The sequence below is a fragment of the Patella vulgata genome, chromosome 4 (genome assembly GCF_932274485.2).
Source record: "Patella vulgata chromosome 4, xgPatVulg1.2, whole genome shotgun sequence".
NCBI lineage: Eukaryota > Metazoa > Mollusca > Gastropoda > Patellidae > Patella > Patella vulgata.
Window position 1 is genome coordinate 74,185,835 of NC_065882.2, and position 19,613 is coordinate 74,205,447.

The 19,613-nt window shown below is 38.2% G+C and overlaps 1 protein-coding gene across 3 annotated transcripts in view; it reads left to right on the forward strand.

Moving 5' to 3' along the window:
* The first annotated feature begins 4,142 nt into the window (after window positions 1-4,142).
* The window catches only part of LOC126819784 (lachesin), a 39,101-nt gene continuing 23,630 nt past the window's right edge, over window positions 4,143-19,613 (forward strand). The window contains exons 1-9 of one of the 3 annotated variants that reach the window (XM_056100651.1): window positions 4,143-4,913; window positions 11,637-11,746; window positions 13,046-13,256; window positions 14,213-14,316; window positions 14,962-15,178; window positions 15,377-15,535; window positions 16,113-16,241; window positions 18,060-18,113; window positions 19,304-19,591. In XM_056100651.1, the coding sequence (XP_055956626.1) occupies window positions 4,823-4,913; window positions 11,637-11,746; window positions 13,046-13,256; window positions 14,213-14,316; window positions 14,962-15,178; window positions 15,377-15,535; window positions 16,113-16,241; window positions 18,060-18,113; window positions 19,304-19,591 (1,363 nt within the window). In that variant the 5' untranslated portion in view covers window positions 4,143-4,822. The remainder of the gene's footprint in view (window positions 4,914-11,636; window positions 11,747-13,045; window positions 13,257-14,212; window positions 14,317-14,961; window positions 15,179-15,376; window positions 15,536-16,112; window positions 16,242-18,059; window positions 18,114-19,303; window positions 19,592-19,613) is intronic. The other 2 variants (XM_050548019.2, XM_050548021.2) reach the window with 2 other exon arrangements.

A 19,613-nucleotide genomic window follows, 5' to 3' on the forward strand; every position in this document is an offset into this window, starting at 1 on the left:
GATCTTTAGAGGATTATGAGCCGATTTACTGCATAACTTTCCTTCACGATTTAACGATTAAATGGATAATCGAGACTATGCTGTTTATCATACTGACTTTAGTAATGATGATCGAGGCTAGGCGTAAATTTCAATCACTTAGTTCTCGGTTCATAGTGGATCAATTTGAATGAAATTTTCAGCAAATTGCCTTTACATTATCTAGTTTTTAACTATTATAGTGAGAACTGCCAACTCCTTATCGAATCTCCCATAATGTATCTTTAATGTATAATATTCTCTAAATTCAGATTCAGACATTAATAAAGATAGCTAAAACCAATTTTGTAGTGATGAAGTTACTGGTTGGAGGACATAAAAAAGATTCAGTGGTAATTTAACTTTCATATTTTTTATGTCGCTAAGGTTCTAGATTGATTGTTATGGTTTATCATTCTTGGAACTACCATATTTAGACATTGTTTGGTTTAAAAATGGGAACAAGAGTCACTATCATAGAAAATTTGTACCATTTGAAAGGACCTGTATCAACTTGTTACTAGGCCTATTTATAAAGGTTTGTATCAACTTATTACTAGGCCTATTTATATAGGTCTATATCAACTTGTTACTAGGCCTATTTTTGAATTACCTGTATCAGTTTGTAACTAGGCTTATTTATAAAGGGCTGCATCAACTTGTTACTAGTTCTATAAAGGGCTGTTAGTGTATCAACTTGTTACTAGGTCTATAAAGGGCTGTATCAACTTGTTACTAGGTCTAACATCAATAAAGGGCTGTATCAACTTGTTACTTAGTCTTTTAAGGCCTGTATGAAGGTCAATTTATAATGGCCTGTATCCACTTGTCTCGACAACCACAAGGACAACTTCAGCAAACTAGAAATAAAAACTAGAAGTAGAAACTTTAGGGTTTTATCCAGTGCCAAACAAATCCAAGGGATCGATATTGAAATGACACTTGCCCTTCATTTGTCTCAGATTTAATCACTTTTTTGTTCATGTGGAAACAGATTAATTTTAGACTTTGGTATACAGAAGGGTGCCCGATGGTTACAATTGAGTCTTTATCTGTGCAGTTGTTACACTTAGGGAACATTGGTAAAGATATCTGGTGGGCATTGTCCTAGTTTCATTTTATAACAACATTTATGTAAGACTAATTTAAATTTGGAGATTTAGGAAATAATGTTATTTCTTTTTCAGACTCCTCCAGACTTTGATTTTAGTCAGCATAGAGTTTATCCCATCATTAAAGTTTTATAGATTGTTGTCAGATATTTTATTGTAAATTATCATCTTTGTTAAATTAAATTGTAAATAAATTTGAGGTGTCATAGACTTGTCTTTATTACTGACATCGTAAAAAACGTTATTTAAAATGGAAATAATAGGCTCATTAGATTGAATGGTGGGAAATTGTTTAAAGGGACTAAACCTGTAAAAACCATGGGGGTGCTCAATTGTCAGTCCGGAACTCCCGAATTGACAGAATTGCAATCAAGTGATACAGAATTCAGTCCTGTCACAACAAAGGTGGTGTGAGTAGAATCGTGACGTATTTTAAGTAACAAATATGTTTCAGCTGCCATGATTGGTTGAGATATTTTTTATGCAGTTGGCACATGCATTGTTCTCCGAAATTCTCCTTTTCACTCCATTGACACTATTTTCAGAATTGAGAGAATTTAATTCGGGAAGTTCAATTGATCCAATTTGATTTTACCCCACCAGATCATCCACCCAAAAGATTCTCTCAAGGTATGAATAGTGAAGCATGTCGTGTACGAGCAGAGTATGTTTGCACTTTCTAGAATACCTGATACCACTTGTCATTTATTTGGGCAGTTCACACAGCTAATGCATGTACTTTAATAATGGCTGCATTATTTTATGTAAGTGATCAGTGGTGTATGGTGGGCTATTCTTTCCGGAAAGCGCGGTTGGTACGGAAAGTGTTCTCTAATTTTTGTTGAGCAGTTCGTACTTCACTGGGAATTAAAGACACATACGCGAGGATGATTCTACGATATAAACCTACACACCGACTCCTCTGTTCTATATATGCTATTATGTAGGCGTTAGTATTAACTTCCTTCACAGCTCTCAAGGAGACATCAGTGTAGGTGAGAGGCGGATCTGACGGGTGTCAACGAATTAGAGAGCTTATTTAATATGGTACCGCAGTTATTCATTACCAAATATTCCTTGTGCCATTTCGTTAAACTATACGCATTTATCACCTATCGCATTTACTAACCACCACTTATTTACGAGTCGTATTTGGATAGCGGGTGAATGAAATTTGTTCGTGTTTCGCGGGACTTCGTATAGTTTATTAAAACAGGGCCCTGTTTCTCGAAATTTTAACTAAAAATAAAATCCAATTTTAGTAGATAATTCAATTTTGATTGGCTAAGCACTAAAATCAATCTAATATTATCCAATCAAATTACTAAAATTTCGATTTTATCTTAGTTAAAATTTCGTGAAACAGGCTCCAGTGGTCTTATTTTAGATCCTCTATTCCAAGAATTTCTAATATCCTTCAGAATCGATGATACTATATTTTATTCCCATGTCCTGCTGGGATGTAACGTTCTAATTTTTTGGGGGGCACCAGTTGGGTTAATGAAGACGCGCATACGCGTTATTTTCTGATCTCGGTTTTTCCACATGGGGTCGTTTACGTGCACACCAACCAGCACACAGGTGGACCCCGAGGTTTCGCCCCATCAGTACCACAAGTGGTCCGCTCTTTTCGAAACGATTCGAAGAAAAATGACACACGAAACATTTTCACATTCACCCAGTCTGACTCAAAAAGATAATGGTCCTTTGGTTTTCATACACGTTATATTAGGCCTTGTAATAGTTCTGTTATTTTCATTGGGGATTGGGTGGGTGGCCGAATGGTTAACGCGTGCGAGTTGGATCAGAAGGTCTGTCATTGAGTAAAGTGGGGTAGTTTCGATTTCTCGCTTGTACCTGACAAGGGGTAGAGTCGCCTGCCCAACCTCGTTGATTTTCTCCGGGTCCTGTGGTTTCATCCCACTGCTAAAGACCCCTACGAAAGAAAATTGAGCAATGTGTTAGTCCCGAAATGACCTGGTTTGTGTCGAGTTTATATTACCCCCCCTCCCTCTCTCTCTCTCTCTCTCTCTCTCTGCGTTTGATTGCAACCGGTTTTACGATAATTATAAGTTTCCGATTTATAACAGCCTTCCCTTCGAATCTAGAACACATTAGCTCAGTTGGTGTCGTAAAGTAGGACGTTAAACCCCATTTCATTTTACTTTCAAGATTTATTGCCTTGGTATACATTTATAAAGCTCCCCAACACGTCTAAATCAGATTCACTGGGTCCGCCAATACTTTTAATTATTAATCATAAATTTTGGCATTTTTACAAAACCGCGCTATCGCCGTGAACACGGCCATTTTCCGGTTAGAAAATTTTACATAGACGAGTAAAACCGCAAACAAGACGCCCGTTCATCTTCAAATATATATATTTCCTTGACACTTCGGAACTTTTAGGATCCGGCGGAAATATGAGTTTTATTTTATTTCATTTGCATGATTTATGTCGGAAACTGATGTGTGATTTTCATCACATATGACCGGGAAATAATTATATTAAGCGATAGGTAACGTGGGAATAAGACAAACATGACGAAATGTTGATTAATTCATGACTTCATAATCCGATGTATAAGGCATCAACAGGCCTATATAACCGTATTAATAAATTTATGACAGTTATTACGGAAGAATTAATTAATATATATGATATAATTTAGCTATAGTTGTGATAATTAGTTCTACGGTAATTTATAATTTATTCACCTGGAATCCAAAACATAGGCCTACCTAGTAGTAGTTTCGTTGTTTTTAGGTGTTAAGTTAATTGTACGAGTTAATTAGTTTTCTGATAATGAATGCCATAACGGTATAATTCATTTATCTGGAATCAAAGGTTGTATATGCCGCGACCGTTAATTAAAAACATGCCTATAGTTCCATAGCGTAAGGGTGTTAATTAAACGTCTATGAGTTATAGATAATATACTGACTTATTTACATATATAATATAGACCACCAGCTTCCGTTCTACTTAACTTCAGGAATTCAGGTTCCGCTGTGTTTAATTACAGAGTAAAGAAACAGTATATAAGTAGATATATATATATCATACTCGTCTTGACTTATTACAACTTACTGCAAAGAGATCGCAACTTCTGATATTATGTAGAAAAGTTTTGCGGTACTCTATTACTTCTTTAGAAGGTGTGGATAAAACTTACAGCGCAGAACATTTGTCGGTTAACTATACTTAATAGAAGCAAAAAACAAACATTTATGGTTTTAAAGTTTTGTGATTACAGTGAATGTGGATCTATGTTACAGAAGTATTAAATAAGAGAACGTCAACAATTAGAGATTATTTTTGTCAGAAACTATGTTCTAAAGTTTTGTGAATTCTGATGTGGATTTATGTTGCAGAAAAAAATAAGCATTAATTAAGAGTACGTAAAAAGTTTGAGGTAAAAAAAAAATTTCACAAGAAATTATGTTCTAAAACTATCGAGAAAAGACCTTTTGTGTAAATCACGAGAATTGTTTGAGACTAACCATCTTAAATCAACATTTGATAAAATCTGAATACTTTGGACCGCCATCTCAGATATATCACGGTTATTATAGAACACAAATATTAGATTATCTTAATCTAGAGATTAACCCAGACAGATAATCTCAGTGGGAAATTTATTAGAACACAGAACCAGAATACATCCATCTGGACTAAAATCAAAAACAAAATGGCTAAAATGGCAGCGACAGATACACACCTGAAAGAAGTCGTTAGATTGATTACGGGAATGATCGGATTTTTATGTTTCATTGGACAAGGTTTGTTAGCATTTTGTTTTCATCTTCATAGAGCAGTTCAAACATGTTTAGGTTTAAAAAAACACCCCACCACGAACGTCTTAGAATCTTCGTAATTTTTTTCTTTATCGTGATAATTTTCAAAATATCAGCAATGTCGTATTTTTTCATACCATTTCACTGTCATATCCGATTTTACAGAGTACCATTTGATGAAAATGAGTTTAAACATATAAATTAAAGGCCCGTTTAATAGCTTATCTCAAAGTTTCAGGTTACATTATTGATATGTTCGGAAATGGTCGATTAATCATACACTGCGGGTTAAGAAACTCAATTGGAAAAGAAATTGGGTTTAACGTCCGACTGTTCTACACCGACTGGGCTAATGAAGACGGGCATCCGCCATAGTGTGCTACATGTATAAGGGACAGTTTACCTGGACAGTTTACCTGGACAACGGCACTACGGCCTACTCTTCTTATATCGACATCTCATTGTCAATGGATCTTTTACGTGCACGCCAATGTGTACACGGGATCTCGGTTTTCCGTCCCACCGAACGACTATCTTTGCCCCTTGTTGGGCCCTCTGTCCTGCACCATTGACAAGGTCGAAACACGCCGTAAAATTCCGATGAACTTTGTCGGTCAACATAGGGATCGAACACGGTACCTAGCCAGATCAGCGAGCCATCGTGGTTCCCCTAATATAACGCATTTTGATTTGCACTGTGGATTTGGTGAAATATATCTGGGACGGCTAGTTTTTTGTTTTTTGTTTAAATGAAATGAAATTAAACTGGTGCATTGAATCTAAACAGTCTACAAATTACTTTGTCAGTACGGAAAATATAATTGCATATTCAGTTTGAATTTTCTCTGCCAAATATATATATATATATATATATATATATATTAATGTCGTGTCTTTGTTTTTACCGGTCGGGGACTATAGTGAACGGCATGGTTTTCTCCTGTCGTAGAATAGCCTGCATCCACATGCCCTCTATATCACTGGCACATCTATCATATACATATAATAGAGCGTAGTACCACGTGTATTTATTTATTCCTGGAAAACATATTAGGCAGAATTCTTTGGCGCCACTGTTTTTTTCTACATCCGTGTATATTTTCTTTAGACGCAATAAAACATCTAAAACATATGATATACACGCATGCCTGGTAATGTATACAAACCACTGAAACATATTATATTTATTTCATTAATAACCTCGATTATATGAAATGAAATGGGGTTTAACGCCCTACTGTTCTGCACCGACTGGGCTAATGAAGACGGGCATATGTGCTATGAGGGAAGTTTTGCCCTACAGCGGCATTACGACAGATTCTTATATTGAATTCCAACTGCCAAGGGTTCTTTTACGTGCACATGAATGTGTACACGGCACCTCAGTATTTCGTTCCATGTGAGCGAATATACGTTATCCCTGATAAGGGGAAACCACGCCCCCAAATATATAGTTACCGATATCATTTTCTGGGTGATCCAATCAAAGATGGGAAAGGCGGGCTCTGATAGAAAGTCTGTCATTTCGCGACTAACATAGGGTACACTGCTGAAGAAGTGGTTCAACCGCTGATAAATTATATAAATCAACCCTATACTGAGAAATTCCTTCATTCTGATATTGAGAAAATACACAAAATGATCCCAGAAGAGATCCGTCCTGACATTGACTCTATGGCCAGTGAATTACGTGCTTTCCGGTGTCACGTTACCAAGGACCTCTCTGAACTTACGAACACTGGGACATTTTTTTTACAGATTTCTGACACCAAGGGGAAGGAATATGTTCCTATTTTTTCCCCACCGTCTATCTGATTTTCTAATTATTAATCATTATATACTATCCCTATGAACGTTCCTTTTCTAAGTTCAAGCTAGTAAAATCAGTCCTGTGATCTGTGATGAAGCAGGGCCGATTGGAGGATTTGCAAATTCTCTACTTAGAAAAGGACCTCACTGATGTGATTGTCCTGAACAAGATCGCCAGTATCAGACTTTTGGTATCCTTGACTTTTACATGCCAATATATAATTTCTATCTATATTTACTGAAACTGCAAGAAGGTAGCTCGCAAGACGATCTGCGCCGACAGACCTGGTGATAGCGACGATTGGCAAGGTTCAAACTGTCGTTAATCAAACCTAGTTTTCTTTCTTTCTGCCTAAGAATTCATCCATTGCCTTATGTCATGGTGAATTGGGGCGATATTCCATGAGGGTTGTTATAAAAGATCGTATTGTCAAGTATTAGGTGAAGTTACTCCGTGCTCACGGGGAAACTCCAGCGTACCGTAGCTACATTGCCCAGTACATATAAGTAGAAAGTGAATATCTTACATCACATGTAAATAATGATGATCACTGTCTGTCTTTTTGTACTTTATTTTGGAAATACGAATTTTGAGATTATGCGGGCAAATTTTCCTTAGTTTGCTTCTAGAGGGGGTGGCGTTTTATTGACATGGTGGGCCGATTTGATTTTCTAATGCTGAGCGGGCTGTGTTTTTGCTAGCGTAGCCCCCCCCCCCCCAGGCGTTACGCCCCTGGACGTGTCAGCCTCTTTGGTAAAGAAATGAAACCACGAGAATTAGGTTAAACAAAGTTGGAACCAATTCAATTGGTGCCAGACCTAACTTCCTGCGCATGGCGGTTAAGACCACGTGGCCACCGGAACCATTCAGGCTGAAATGATGTTGTAATGCAATGAAATGAAATGAAATGGGGTTTAACGTCCTACTGTTCTGCTCCTATACTGGGCTAATGAAGACGGGCATACGCCATACAGTGTGCTATGAGGAAAATTTTGCCCGGGCAGCGGCACTATCGCCTGCTCTTATATCGAATTCCAACTGCCAAGGGATCTTTTACGTGCATTCCAATGTTTACACGGGACCTCGGTTTTTCGTCTCATCCGAAGGACTAGACAGCTGTCCTTGTCAGGCCCTCCGTCCTGAATCACTGACAAGGGAGAACCACGCGGGACAATTTGATTTTCTAAATCTGAGCGGGATGAGTTTTTGCTGGCGTAGCCCCCCCCCCCCCCCAGGCGGTACGCCCCTGGACGTGTCAGCCTCTTTGGTAAAGAAATGAAACCACGAGAATTAGGTAAACAAAGTTGGAACCAATTCAATTGGTGCCAGACCTAACATCCTGCACATGGCGGTTAAGACCACGTGTCCACCGGAACCATTCAGGCTGAAATGATGTTGTAATGAAATGAAATGAAATGAAATGGGGTTTAACGTCCTACTGTTCTGCTCCTATACTGGGCTAATGAAGACGGGCATACGCCATACAGTGTGCTATGAGGAAAATTTTGCCCGGGCAGCGGCATTATCGCCTACTCTTATATCGAATTCCAACTGCCAAGGGATCTTTTACGTGCATTCCAATGTTTACACGGGACCTCGGTTTTTCGTCTCATCCGAAGGACTAGACAGCTGTCCTTGTCAGACCCTCCGTCCTGCATCACTGACAAGAGGAAACCACGTCGGAAAAAATGATGTTGTCGATCGATATCTTAAAGTTGATCTTGAAGAACAAAAATGACACTGTAAACTCAATTACCATTAGATTTCATCAACAAATACATTTTATGGTACTAATCGATGGTCGTCCTTAATAACCAAACAAAACGTGCTTAGTTCACTATTTTATGGGATTCATTTCCATCATTGTATGGATTTGTGGTGCATAGTTTCGTATTTTGTGTTCAAGAAAGATCGAAATCGTACCAATTAGCAAAACATGAGCACTCAAGTTTGTATATTTTCACAACATTGTGGAGTTATTGTTTCTTCAACTTCAAAGTTTTTGGTTTTATAGTATCTATTTCCACTTCAACACGGAAATAAAACACTAGCAATTTATTGACAAGTCATATTTATCTTGTCGATGAAGGTCGCGTGCACATTTGAAACAGACTCCCACGTTTTTCATGTACAAGGCGTGATTGTTATTAACCCCGAAAGTGTAATTAAACCTCTCTCTATTGGTTGATATAATTACAACCAATCATGTACAGCGAATACTTGACTGATTTAGGTAGGGTACGCATACTCACTAAAGGGGGATCCCCGGTGCTGGCCGAGGAAGTTCCTCTGGATTTTCGTGCGTGGCGGTATAGCAGGGAACAGCGTCTAATCCTTCGGATGAGACGAAATACTGATACCAACATGTACAATCGCAATCACGCAGCTAGTGGAAGGGCTGTGGGGTTGGATGGCCGAATGGTTAGAACGTACGCGCGGTATCATAAGGTCTGTCATTGAATCGCCTGTCCACCCTCATGGGTTTTCTCCGGGTCCTCCGGTTTCCTCCCGCTGCTAAAGGCACCTACGCGCAAGCGAATTTATGAAATAAAATTGATCCATGTGTTAGTCCCGAAATGACCTAGTTTGTGTCGAGCGGACGTTAAACCCCATTTCTCTCTTGGGGAAGGGGGTACCCTAGACCTTTCAACGAAGGGAGGCGCGTCCATGGACCGCCGTGAAATAACTACTTTTGACGAAGTATAGGCGGATACTCGGCTGTCATAGTAAAATGTCCCTGATAACAAACTGATTGATATATGCAAGTCTTCATTAGCCCAGTTAGCGAAGAAACGTAGGCATTTAATCACAACTCCATTTCATTTATATTGAGGTCACAATTCTATGGAATACAATTACTGCTTGTTACTGAGCGAGGTTTCGACTAGGCTTCTCTAGTCATTATCAATGGAATAACAATTACTGCTTATTACTGAGCGACGTTTCGACTAGGCTTCTCTAGTTATTATCAAGCAATGATGATGACGAGAGAAGCCTAGTAGAATTGTGACCTGTATATTCCATTTCAATTACTAAATGCCATTGAAACAATCAATTTAATTTGTTTAATTTGATTTTAAACGCACCGAAGGAGATGTGAAATCTATTGCGAACCACCCACGTGCTGTCATCTGCTGCGGGCATGTTTATCGATATGATTTCTGTGCATGCTGCGTGTTGAAATGTCAATAATTATATAACAATGACATTTTGTTAATGACGAACATAGTGCGCATTATTTTTATAGAGATATCAAATTATCTTAAGAATTCCAACAAAAACAGTTTAATATTAATACGGCTTTTTCACGTAATACATATCCAATTTTATGTAAATGAAATGAAATGATATGGGGTTTAACGTCCAATTTTTCTACACAAACCGGGTTAACGTCTTATGCTTCTGCTGAAACCGACCTAATCAAAACGGACAGACCTTATGCAGTGCACTATGAAAGGTATACATGAGACCCCGGTTTTTGGTCCCATCCCAGCAACTAGACGGATTTTTCTTGAAGAACCGCCCCTTTTTCCTGCACTACTAACAACTTGATATATGGACGTCATGGTTAATGATCTATCCAGCACCATACCCACAGAGCCACCGTGGCTCCCGCTTCGATAATAACCGAACTTCCTATTCTGCGCATTGTTCTTACCACATCGTATCCTCAGCTTGACGTTTGTGTATCATTGGGACCACATGGTTTTGAATTTAATCTTTGGGAACATATTACTCGACACACCACAGTGCCTGGCGTTATCATTGTTTTAAAGATGGGTTCCCGCGTACAAACTGGGTGATTTAATGGTATATATGGACTAAAAACATATTCAAACTGATTAATTTGTCATAATTATGCTTCAAATCCTTCTCAAACATTGTAATTGCCCTGCTATTAAAATTCGATCAAACCAGGCCATGTTTACGTCACGTCTTGGGAGTCAGAGGAGAATTCATTGCATACATAAGACGATGTTGTCTTTAATCGCTTACTATTTATTACAAATATCGAATCCTAAATAAATCCACTACCCGCGTCTTTTTCCGTCATTTTTATCTCAGAAAGTATTGTACGTCTAACTCTTCATAAAGTTTATCAACTTGTACTACATCAAGCGCTCAATGTTCGCTTGTGACCTTTGACATCACGCGTGAAAAAGTTCATAATCGTCGGGCTGTTGATTAGGGGAACCCTTGCATTTTTGTCCTGTATACGCTCCATGAATGTTTTTCGGGGAATCCAGTATTTTTCTAGTAAGATTGGATATCTCTACTTTCCATATATACCAAAATTGAAATACTTTTATTGGAAATACCAACCCGATAAATACTTTTCTGGGAACCCATCTTTAATGCATTTAATGGAATAACCACGAATGATCGCTAGTCAACGGATTCAACAGTCGTTCGGATGGGACGAAAAACCAAAGTCCCGTGTACACATTGGCGTGCACGTAAAAGATCCATTGATAGTTGGAATTCGATATAAGAGTAGACCGTAGTGCCGCTGGCCGGGCAAAATTTCCCTCATAGCATACTGTATGACGTATGTCCGGCTTCATTAGCCCAATTCGGAGCAGAACAGTAGGACTTTAAACTCCATTTCATGTCATTTCATGTCTAGTCTGAACACATTTCTGAAGTAAAATAACAACTGAATTTCGGCCATCGCATTCGTCATTGACTTAGATCTTTTATAAAAGTATGGAAATTAATGTGGTTTTTTTTTTGCTATGTACACCTGTTTTCATTCACAATTACTGGTGTTTTTCTTTTCCGAAGAATTAAAACACCTCGATTTCGGTAGACATCGCATTCGGCATTCATTCAAATCTAAGTACGGAAATTTAAATTGAAGTTTGTTTTTTGCCATATATATCTGTTTTGATTTTCAGTTACTGGCGTTCACATTCCCAAGTTTCATATCCAATCATTAGATGCTAAATATAATCTTGGTGGAGATGCTGTTTTAAAATGTAAGGTGACCAATACAGGTGGGAGAACGGTAAGTTTAAGTATTTCTTTTTGTAAAAATTCGATGTGGATATAAATAAATGAATCAAATGAAATGGGGTTTAACGTCCTACTTTCCAACACCAATCGTGCTAATGGAGATGGGTATACACTATACAGTGTACTATGAGGTAATTTTACCAGATAGCAATTGGATTCTAACTGTCGATTATTCTTTTACGACCTCGGGTTCTCGTCACATCCGAACGACTAGACAATGTACCTAGTCAAGCTCTCCGTCTTGCACCACAGACATGGGGAACTTCTTCGACCCCTTGCCTCTGGTTTGTGAGCCGGTGCCCTACTCACTGAATCGCCCTTTAGCTCCTTTCTTTATATATACAGTAGCCAAAGTCATATGGACCAATTCGACTAAAGACGGCAAGGGTCAGTGGACTCACAATATGGGAAAAAAGTACCCGGTGTTTATATGAAAATGTAAGCAATTCAACAATCTCTGTGGTTCCAAGTATATGAATGAATGAATGAATGAATGAATGAAATGAAATGGAGTTTAACGTATTATTTTTCTAAACCAATCAGTCTGATGGAGACGGACTGAATTCCCAAAAGACTGACCCTAAATTTAGTGCAAGACACTAGTTCGTTCTATTAATTAGGTGTTATACCAGCCTTAGTTTGGATCTATATACTAAGAATTCCACCCCGTTCGATTTCATGTCGATATCACCGCCCGGTCCCATTTGAAGTTTATAGTTTCTGTTTCACCAACCGATTCCCGGACTATATGTACTTTGGAGGTTTGATTTGTATTAGTTTAGAGTTTCTGTTTCACAAATAGAGCCCCGGATGTATTTTGCGGGGTTGATTTGTACCCCATAAGTCTTTGTCTTTAAAAGTAAAAGTCTATCTATATGAGTTAGAATTCCACCCATTCGATCTCGTGAAGAAGTCATCGCCAGCTCTTTCACTCCCCCGGTCGCAGCTGCAGTTTAAAGTTTCTTTTTCACCCATTGATTCCCGGGCTACATTTGGTTTGTAGGTTTGATTTGACCCCATAAGTCTTTGTCTTTCAAAGTAAAAACAACTAAGTTTATCAATATGACTGAGCATTCCACCCCTTTTGATCTCATGTAGAAGTCATCGCCCGCTCTTCCACCACCCTGCGCCCCACCTGCAGTTTAGAGTTTTTGTTTCGCCCATAGAGTCCCGGACTATATATGTTTGGCATGGGTTTTGATTTGTACACCATACGTATTTGTCTTAAATAAGACCTACAATGGCTTAATTCAAATTTTGTTTAAACTGTTAAATTGCAATTTAATTTTAGGTTGTGTGGAGAAAATTATCAGATCCATTTCCAATATCAATTGGTACAAATAAATTCACACAAAGCTCTAAATATCGTATCCGCAACGTGCTCAGTAGTGCCACGTGGTCTTTAACAATAAGGAAACTGGAAGTGGCGGATGCTGGGGATTATGAATGTAGAGTTACAGGTCCTGGGAATTATGCAATGACCATATCACTTATTATACCAGGTAAATAGAAAATGTCAATTTTGTAATTTAAAATTCCTTCCTAAACGTAAAGTAACATTCTACTTATTCAAATGAAATGAAACGGGGTTTAACGTCCTACTGTTCTACCCCGACTGGGCTAATGAAGACGGGCATACGCCATAAAGCGCGCAATGAGGGAAATTTTCCCAACGCAGCGGCACTATCGCCTACTCTTTTATCGAATTCCAACTTCCAAGGGGTCTGTAACGTGCACGCCAATGTATTCAGAGGACCTCTGTTTTTCTCACTGACAAGGGGTAAACCACGTCGGAAATCCCAATGAAATTTCTCGATCAACGCAGGGATCGAATACCTGACTTCCAGGCTAGAGAACCAGCGTTTTATCCACTTAGCCCCCCCCCCTCCATTTGGAATAATAAATGGCACTATAAACAGTTATCTCTATCTGTGGAACTAAAAATTTAGAAATAGATATATACCCTATACACACCAAATTTTACTCAAAACAGAAAATCCCTCTAAAGGCGTTTTTCACTGGGTCTCCGAAAAATCAGGCTCCTATTTTACATTAAATAGCCTGATAAACAGGCCAGATAGTTTCTTAGGACTAAAATAAAGCCCTATACACATAATTAACTATTTTTAGACACTGAAAAATATCTGGGTTTTTTTTAATCCTTTTTTAAGTATTTTTACAAACATAATTCCCGACTTTAAAAGAAGTTCGAAATATATATTACATTCTTACGTGCATGCCTATGTTAGGAAGGGGTTAAACTGTCAGACCCTGGTATAGAGAATACATGCGACTTACCCACTTGTCGGGTTGTAAAAGCGGAAAGCGGCGGAACCACGGTGAGCTGCATTAATTAGCTCTAGAGGTACCGCAGATATCCATTAAACCGAATCGCTTTTCATCAAGGAACCTTATCTGACTGTTTATTTAATTATCTATCATACTTTGTTCTTACCAGGTGATGAAAATACTCACTTTCTATCAGCTCCAGGAGATATAACATCGTCCATCGGAGGAACAATTATATTACCTTGTAAAGTTAATCACCTTAAAAAACATAAGGTTAGATATTTTAAATTGTTCTTAAAGATGGATTATTTATTTACTTCTTTTTTTTTCTTTTTTTTTACCCAAAATCCCAGTGTCCATACTTCTTTCCAAATTATTTTAATTAAATTAAGATGTTTTTGCACGGATCGTTTCTCAGTTAACTAAGTCAGTACTTAGAATACAAACTACACAAGTAAGTCGTATGGTCGTGCGCTTTACATCATGATATTTGTGGCGTGGTTTGTGAAATGAAATGGGGCTTAACGTCATACTGTTCTACTCCGACTTCCTAAGTTTGTATAATCGCCTGCCCAGTGTCATGGGGTTTCTCCGGATGCCCCGGTACCCTCACAGCTAAAGACCATGTGACGGGAGAGTTATTAAAATACAATTGTACCATATGGTAGCCCTGGCCAATTTCTATCCCACAAAATACACCCACACACAAATGTCTAACAATAAATCATAACTGCTTCTGATGATAAAAATACTATATCATCTAGGTGAAAGCGGACGTAAAATACGCCTATTTAAGAAAATGAATAGGAACCTTAAATTCACTTTTTAGGATTTTTTTTTGTCATGATTAAAAGTCAGTGTCTGTTTTGACACATCGATCTATAAAATGCCCTGGTTAAATACAGTCATTTATTTAAGGATAATTATCAGGTTGCGTGGTTAGATCAACAAGGGCAAGTAATCAGTCTGAGGAAGAAAGTCATGAACGGCGACAGAAGTTTCAGAGTTATCCACACAGCACGTGAAGAATGGAGTCTGCGGATTAAAGGCGTGCGAGAAGAACACTTTGGCCGCTACACATGTCTTGTAAATTCCGACCCTGTTATCTCCAGATCTGTTTTATTAAAAAATGCAGGTGAGAATATAATAATAACCACTTAATGCCCTTTGGTGGTATGCTCCCACTGCCTCCCACCTTATTCAAAGTATAAGGATTATTCAGACAACATGCATATGAAACGTTTAGAAATGTCACCAGAATGAATCCACTAAATTAATGACCATCATCTAAGATATTTTTTTAATAATATTTCTTTTTATTTCTTCTTATCAGGGCCATCGGTGTCATCACCGTTTTTAAATCTACCAACTGGAAAGAAAACTGCAGAGGAAGGAGAAACAGTGGAATTACAATGTTTATTCCAAGGTTTTCCAGAACCAAAGGTTACCTGGTATCGACGTGTCATACGAGACGGCAAGAAGAAGAAAGAAGGTAACTTAAAAAGCAAAATAAATGTCGAGTATACAATACTGCTTAGATCTATTTGGGTGTCGACCCATCACTGCACTAGTGAACTCCGTCTGTTTTGATTCTTGATTTAATTTTGTGTTTTTACCGAATTCATAAAATCAGTTTAATTTACCTTGTCACTAAAGCCTTCTAATTGTAAACAGAAGAAAAACTCAACCCTGGGGGTATTGTTCATTTTGGGGCCCTTGCTCCAAAATGTTAAATTCTGCAAAAACAGTTTAGATTACCAATAACGCCGCCTGAACGAGCCAATACAATTTTGTTCCATTGCTCGAATGCTTAAAATATTATTCGACCTTTGTCCAAATCACCCAATATTCTGATAGTAGTGGGATTGGCCTTATTCGGAAATCGAAGGAAATGCGCCCTTCTTGAAAGGAAATAAACATCGATCGCGTAGGATATAATAATGTTCAGTTGCAACCGAATTTCACCGGATTGTTAAGAATCGCACTTTAAAGAAATGTTTATGACCTAAATTTGATAAATATGGGCATATGGCTATAGACTGTACTTTAACCATGACACAATATTACAGTTTTAAGGCACAAAGGTATGACTCTACCAATAACGGATGTGACGACAGAAGATGCTGGCGATTATTATTGTACAGGAAAAAATGGAGTAAAACCATTATCAAGAGGGAAAATTAAACTTGAAGTTAATGGTTAGTCTTGTTTAATTATATAAAGATGGGTTAGAATAAAAAATCGAAATGAAACGAAATGGGGTTTAACGTGCTACTAATCTGCTCCTATACTACTGGGCTAATGAAGATGGCATACGCCATACAGTGTGCTATGAAGGAAATTTTGCCCGGACAGCGGCACTATGGCCTACTCTTATATCGATTTCAAACTGCCAAGGGATCTTTTACTTGCACGCCAATGTATACACGGGCCTCGGTTTTTCGTCCCATCCGAGCGACTAGACATTTGTCCTTGTCAGGACCTCCGCCCTGCATCACTGACAAGGGGGGAACCACGCCGGAAAATCCCGATGAACAATAAAAAATCAATAAAAAAGCCATGTGGACAAAGTATGTATTTACGTTCAGAACGATATACCCAATACTACCCTATACCCCTAAGATACTCACCCAATATTACCACATACGACATTAAGATTTAAACAAAATCCCTGTCTATTGAAATTTGAGTTTGCAGAAAGTCAGAATGCTCCTCGCAAACATTGAACACGTAAAGATTTTCTATCGACCGACGTATTATGTTTCAATCTGATATTAAATTCCATTACATTCCATTATCTTTATACATATTGATTTTATTAGTCAACAGTGACGGCGGCGTCTGAACGAAGGGCTTGAGAGATTTCGTAACATTTGATTTTAATGGACGTCTTTGTTTGTATACATTGCTCGTATGAATGTAACACTTTGGTCCTTGAGACAATTTTGGTTCTTTGCAAAATTGTTGCTTCACTCTGTCTATAGAGTCAAATCACACGTATTTAATGAACGTGAATATATAGTTATACATAAAAAACCGTGATATTTTGGTAAAATCATAACCATTGTCAAGATATCCATCAAATTCTGGCTATGAATTGACCTATGGTTGGTAGACCAAATAAGGTAATGTCTCCTCCTTTAGTCGTGTGAAATAAAGAGGTTTATTCCTTATTTGGAATGGAAATTACCGTCAAGGTTATCGAAGACCTACAGAAATTAGGGTGTAGAGCGAGTTGGATCAGAGCTCATTCAGAAATTCCTAGCAGCCATTATTATTGAGAATGAGGAACCGTCAAAGCCATTACAGCTTAGCAATAAAGTTGTAAAACGATTCATGCTGTAGACTTGCTACGATCACGAAGAAACAAACACAATAAGAAAAAGAAGTCCGATAATACCAGAGGCGGATCAAAGGGGGGGGGGGGCGCCCCCCCCCCCTTAATTTTCGACAGTGCCCCTTTTTACTGCTGAAAGTGCCTTTTCTCAGACCCAAATATGTCCGTTCCCAACCCGTTGCAGGGATATTAAATGACTCAAACCATCGATTCAAACACACCAGTCTGGTCTAATTAATGCTTCCACTTTCAAACGAATTCTTGTTGTTTAGCTGACGGTGCCCTAATCCTATAGAGTGACTATAGACAGACATCAATGATAGCATCTTGTTAAAATAGTGAAGTGGCTAGGGAATAGATTCGTCTTTTTTCCCATCATAATGCCTCGCTCGCCTTGACAATTTTAGAGTCGCGTGTTCAACTGGCTGTTTTGCTCGATTTTAAGGCTCTTTTTCAACGATTTCCGAACGTTTACTTAGACGAAAATATCAGCCAAATAGCTCTTGGAATGGCTACAGATGCAGGAAATGACGTATAATTTTCTTTGGGAGCCTCCGCGGTCAGTGCCCTCATTTTGCGGCGCCCCACCCCCCTTTTCAAAATTCCTAGATCCGCCCCGGAATACTAAATGAAGAACAGAATGAACACCTTCTTTAACTTCATATATCTCTTGTTTCAGCTAAAGCAACAACGATCCCACCACCAACAACACCCTTTGTACCCAGTGGTCCCGGTAAGACATCTTATACATCTGAGATTACGGAGAACATGAAGAAGGGCGGAGTGGGTCAGGCTAAGAGTGGCAATAAGTTTATTCAAGGCAGAATAATTCGTACTAGCAATAAGTTTGACGAATGTCGATTGTTTATCCTTTATTAATGTTCCTTACTTTAAACAAACGTTAATTTGGTAGCCTACATATTTCAAACGTTTTATTTGAGAAGTGTTGGGGTTTTCATAAGTTTGTAGATGACTTACTATAGTGTATTTAATATCATTAAAAGAGACTGGACACAGTTTGTTGCCATAATGTAGTAACAGTATTCCTGTTTTGAGTAGGTCGGATTGTCCACCTTTAACGATGCTATGGGAATTCTATTGACATTTGTTTCTCCAAGATATTTAAATGTTTTAATATCTTCAACTTTGAAAACATTGTTTTATAACTATTAATTTAGGAAAATAGAAAAAATGTCTAATCACGCCCCCTCCCCTCCCCTCCATAGGTAATAGTGAGTATAACTGAATTAATTCTGAGCGCTCTTTGTTACTTAATCTTTATCCCTCGCTCTCGTTTCTATTTTAGTTGCAATGGGTTTTCTCCGGGTTTCTAAGCGCTAGGTGAAATTGACCATTTGTTAGGCCTGAAATAAGCAAGGGTTTCTTCATTAGACGTTAACCTCCATATCCATGTCTCTAAATCTTTATTGTTTACTTTCGTTTGGACACAGATCACCAAAAATTTCTACGTCACCAAATATTTCTACGCCGTCACCCACGAAACAAGTTATTTTTAGTATTTTTCTCCCTTTCCCTTTTCCCCCTTTTGCATGGCGATTTTTGTTGACTTTTAGGTGTAGAATGGAAGAAAAGGGTTTGAAAATACATTTTCTGCCAGGCTTTAGTGAATATTCATGATTTTGAGGCGGAAGGATACAAAAGTTGAGAGGTTGGTTAGGTTGATGTGTAGGGCCGAAAACTGCATGTTTACCTTTCTCTACTTCCAGCTTGTGTATCTCAAGTGTTTCATGGTGAACCTCATACATGCTTTTGGGCAAGAGTTTGCCACATGTGTCCGTCTGTGGCAGAAAGCGTTTTACCCAACGAAAACTTGGGGAAAAAGTTAGAGTCGGTCTAAGCAACGAGAATTAACATTAAAGTCAATAGGATATCTTTAGTGATCTATAGCAGTTTTTATTTCAGGTGCACCCCGGGTAAATGTGGTTCAAGAGAAAGTGGGACAGAGAAAAGGAAATGACGTATATGTGGAATGTTTAGCAATTGGCGATCCTATACCTTCCGTTTACTGGAAGAGGCACAGTAGTAGAATTTACGACGGTTATAAATATAAGGCGTTTAATACGATAAAGGACTCATTTACGTTTCATTCTAAATTAAGAATACGATCAGTTCTGGATGAGAACTATGGAGATTATGAATGTGTTGGAGTTAATCATCATGGTAGTCAAGTTTCAGTTGTTAATCTTTATGGTGAGTATGTTAGGTCAAAACA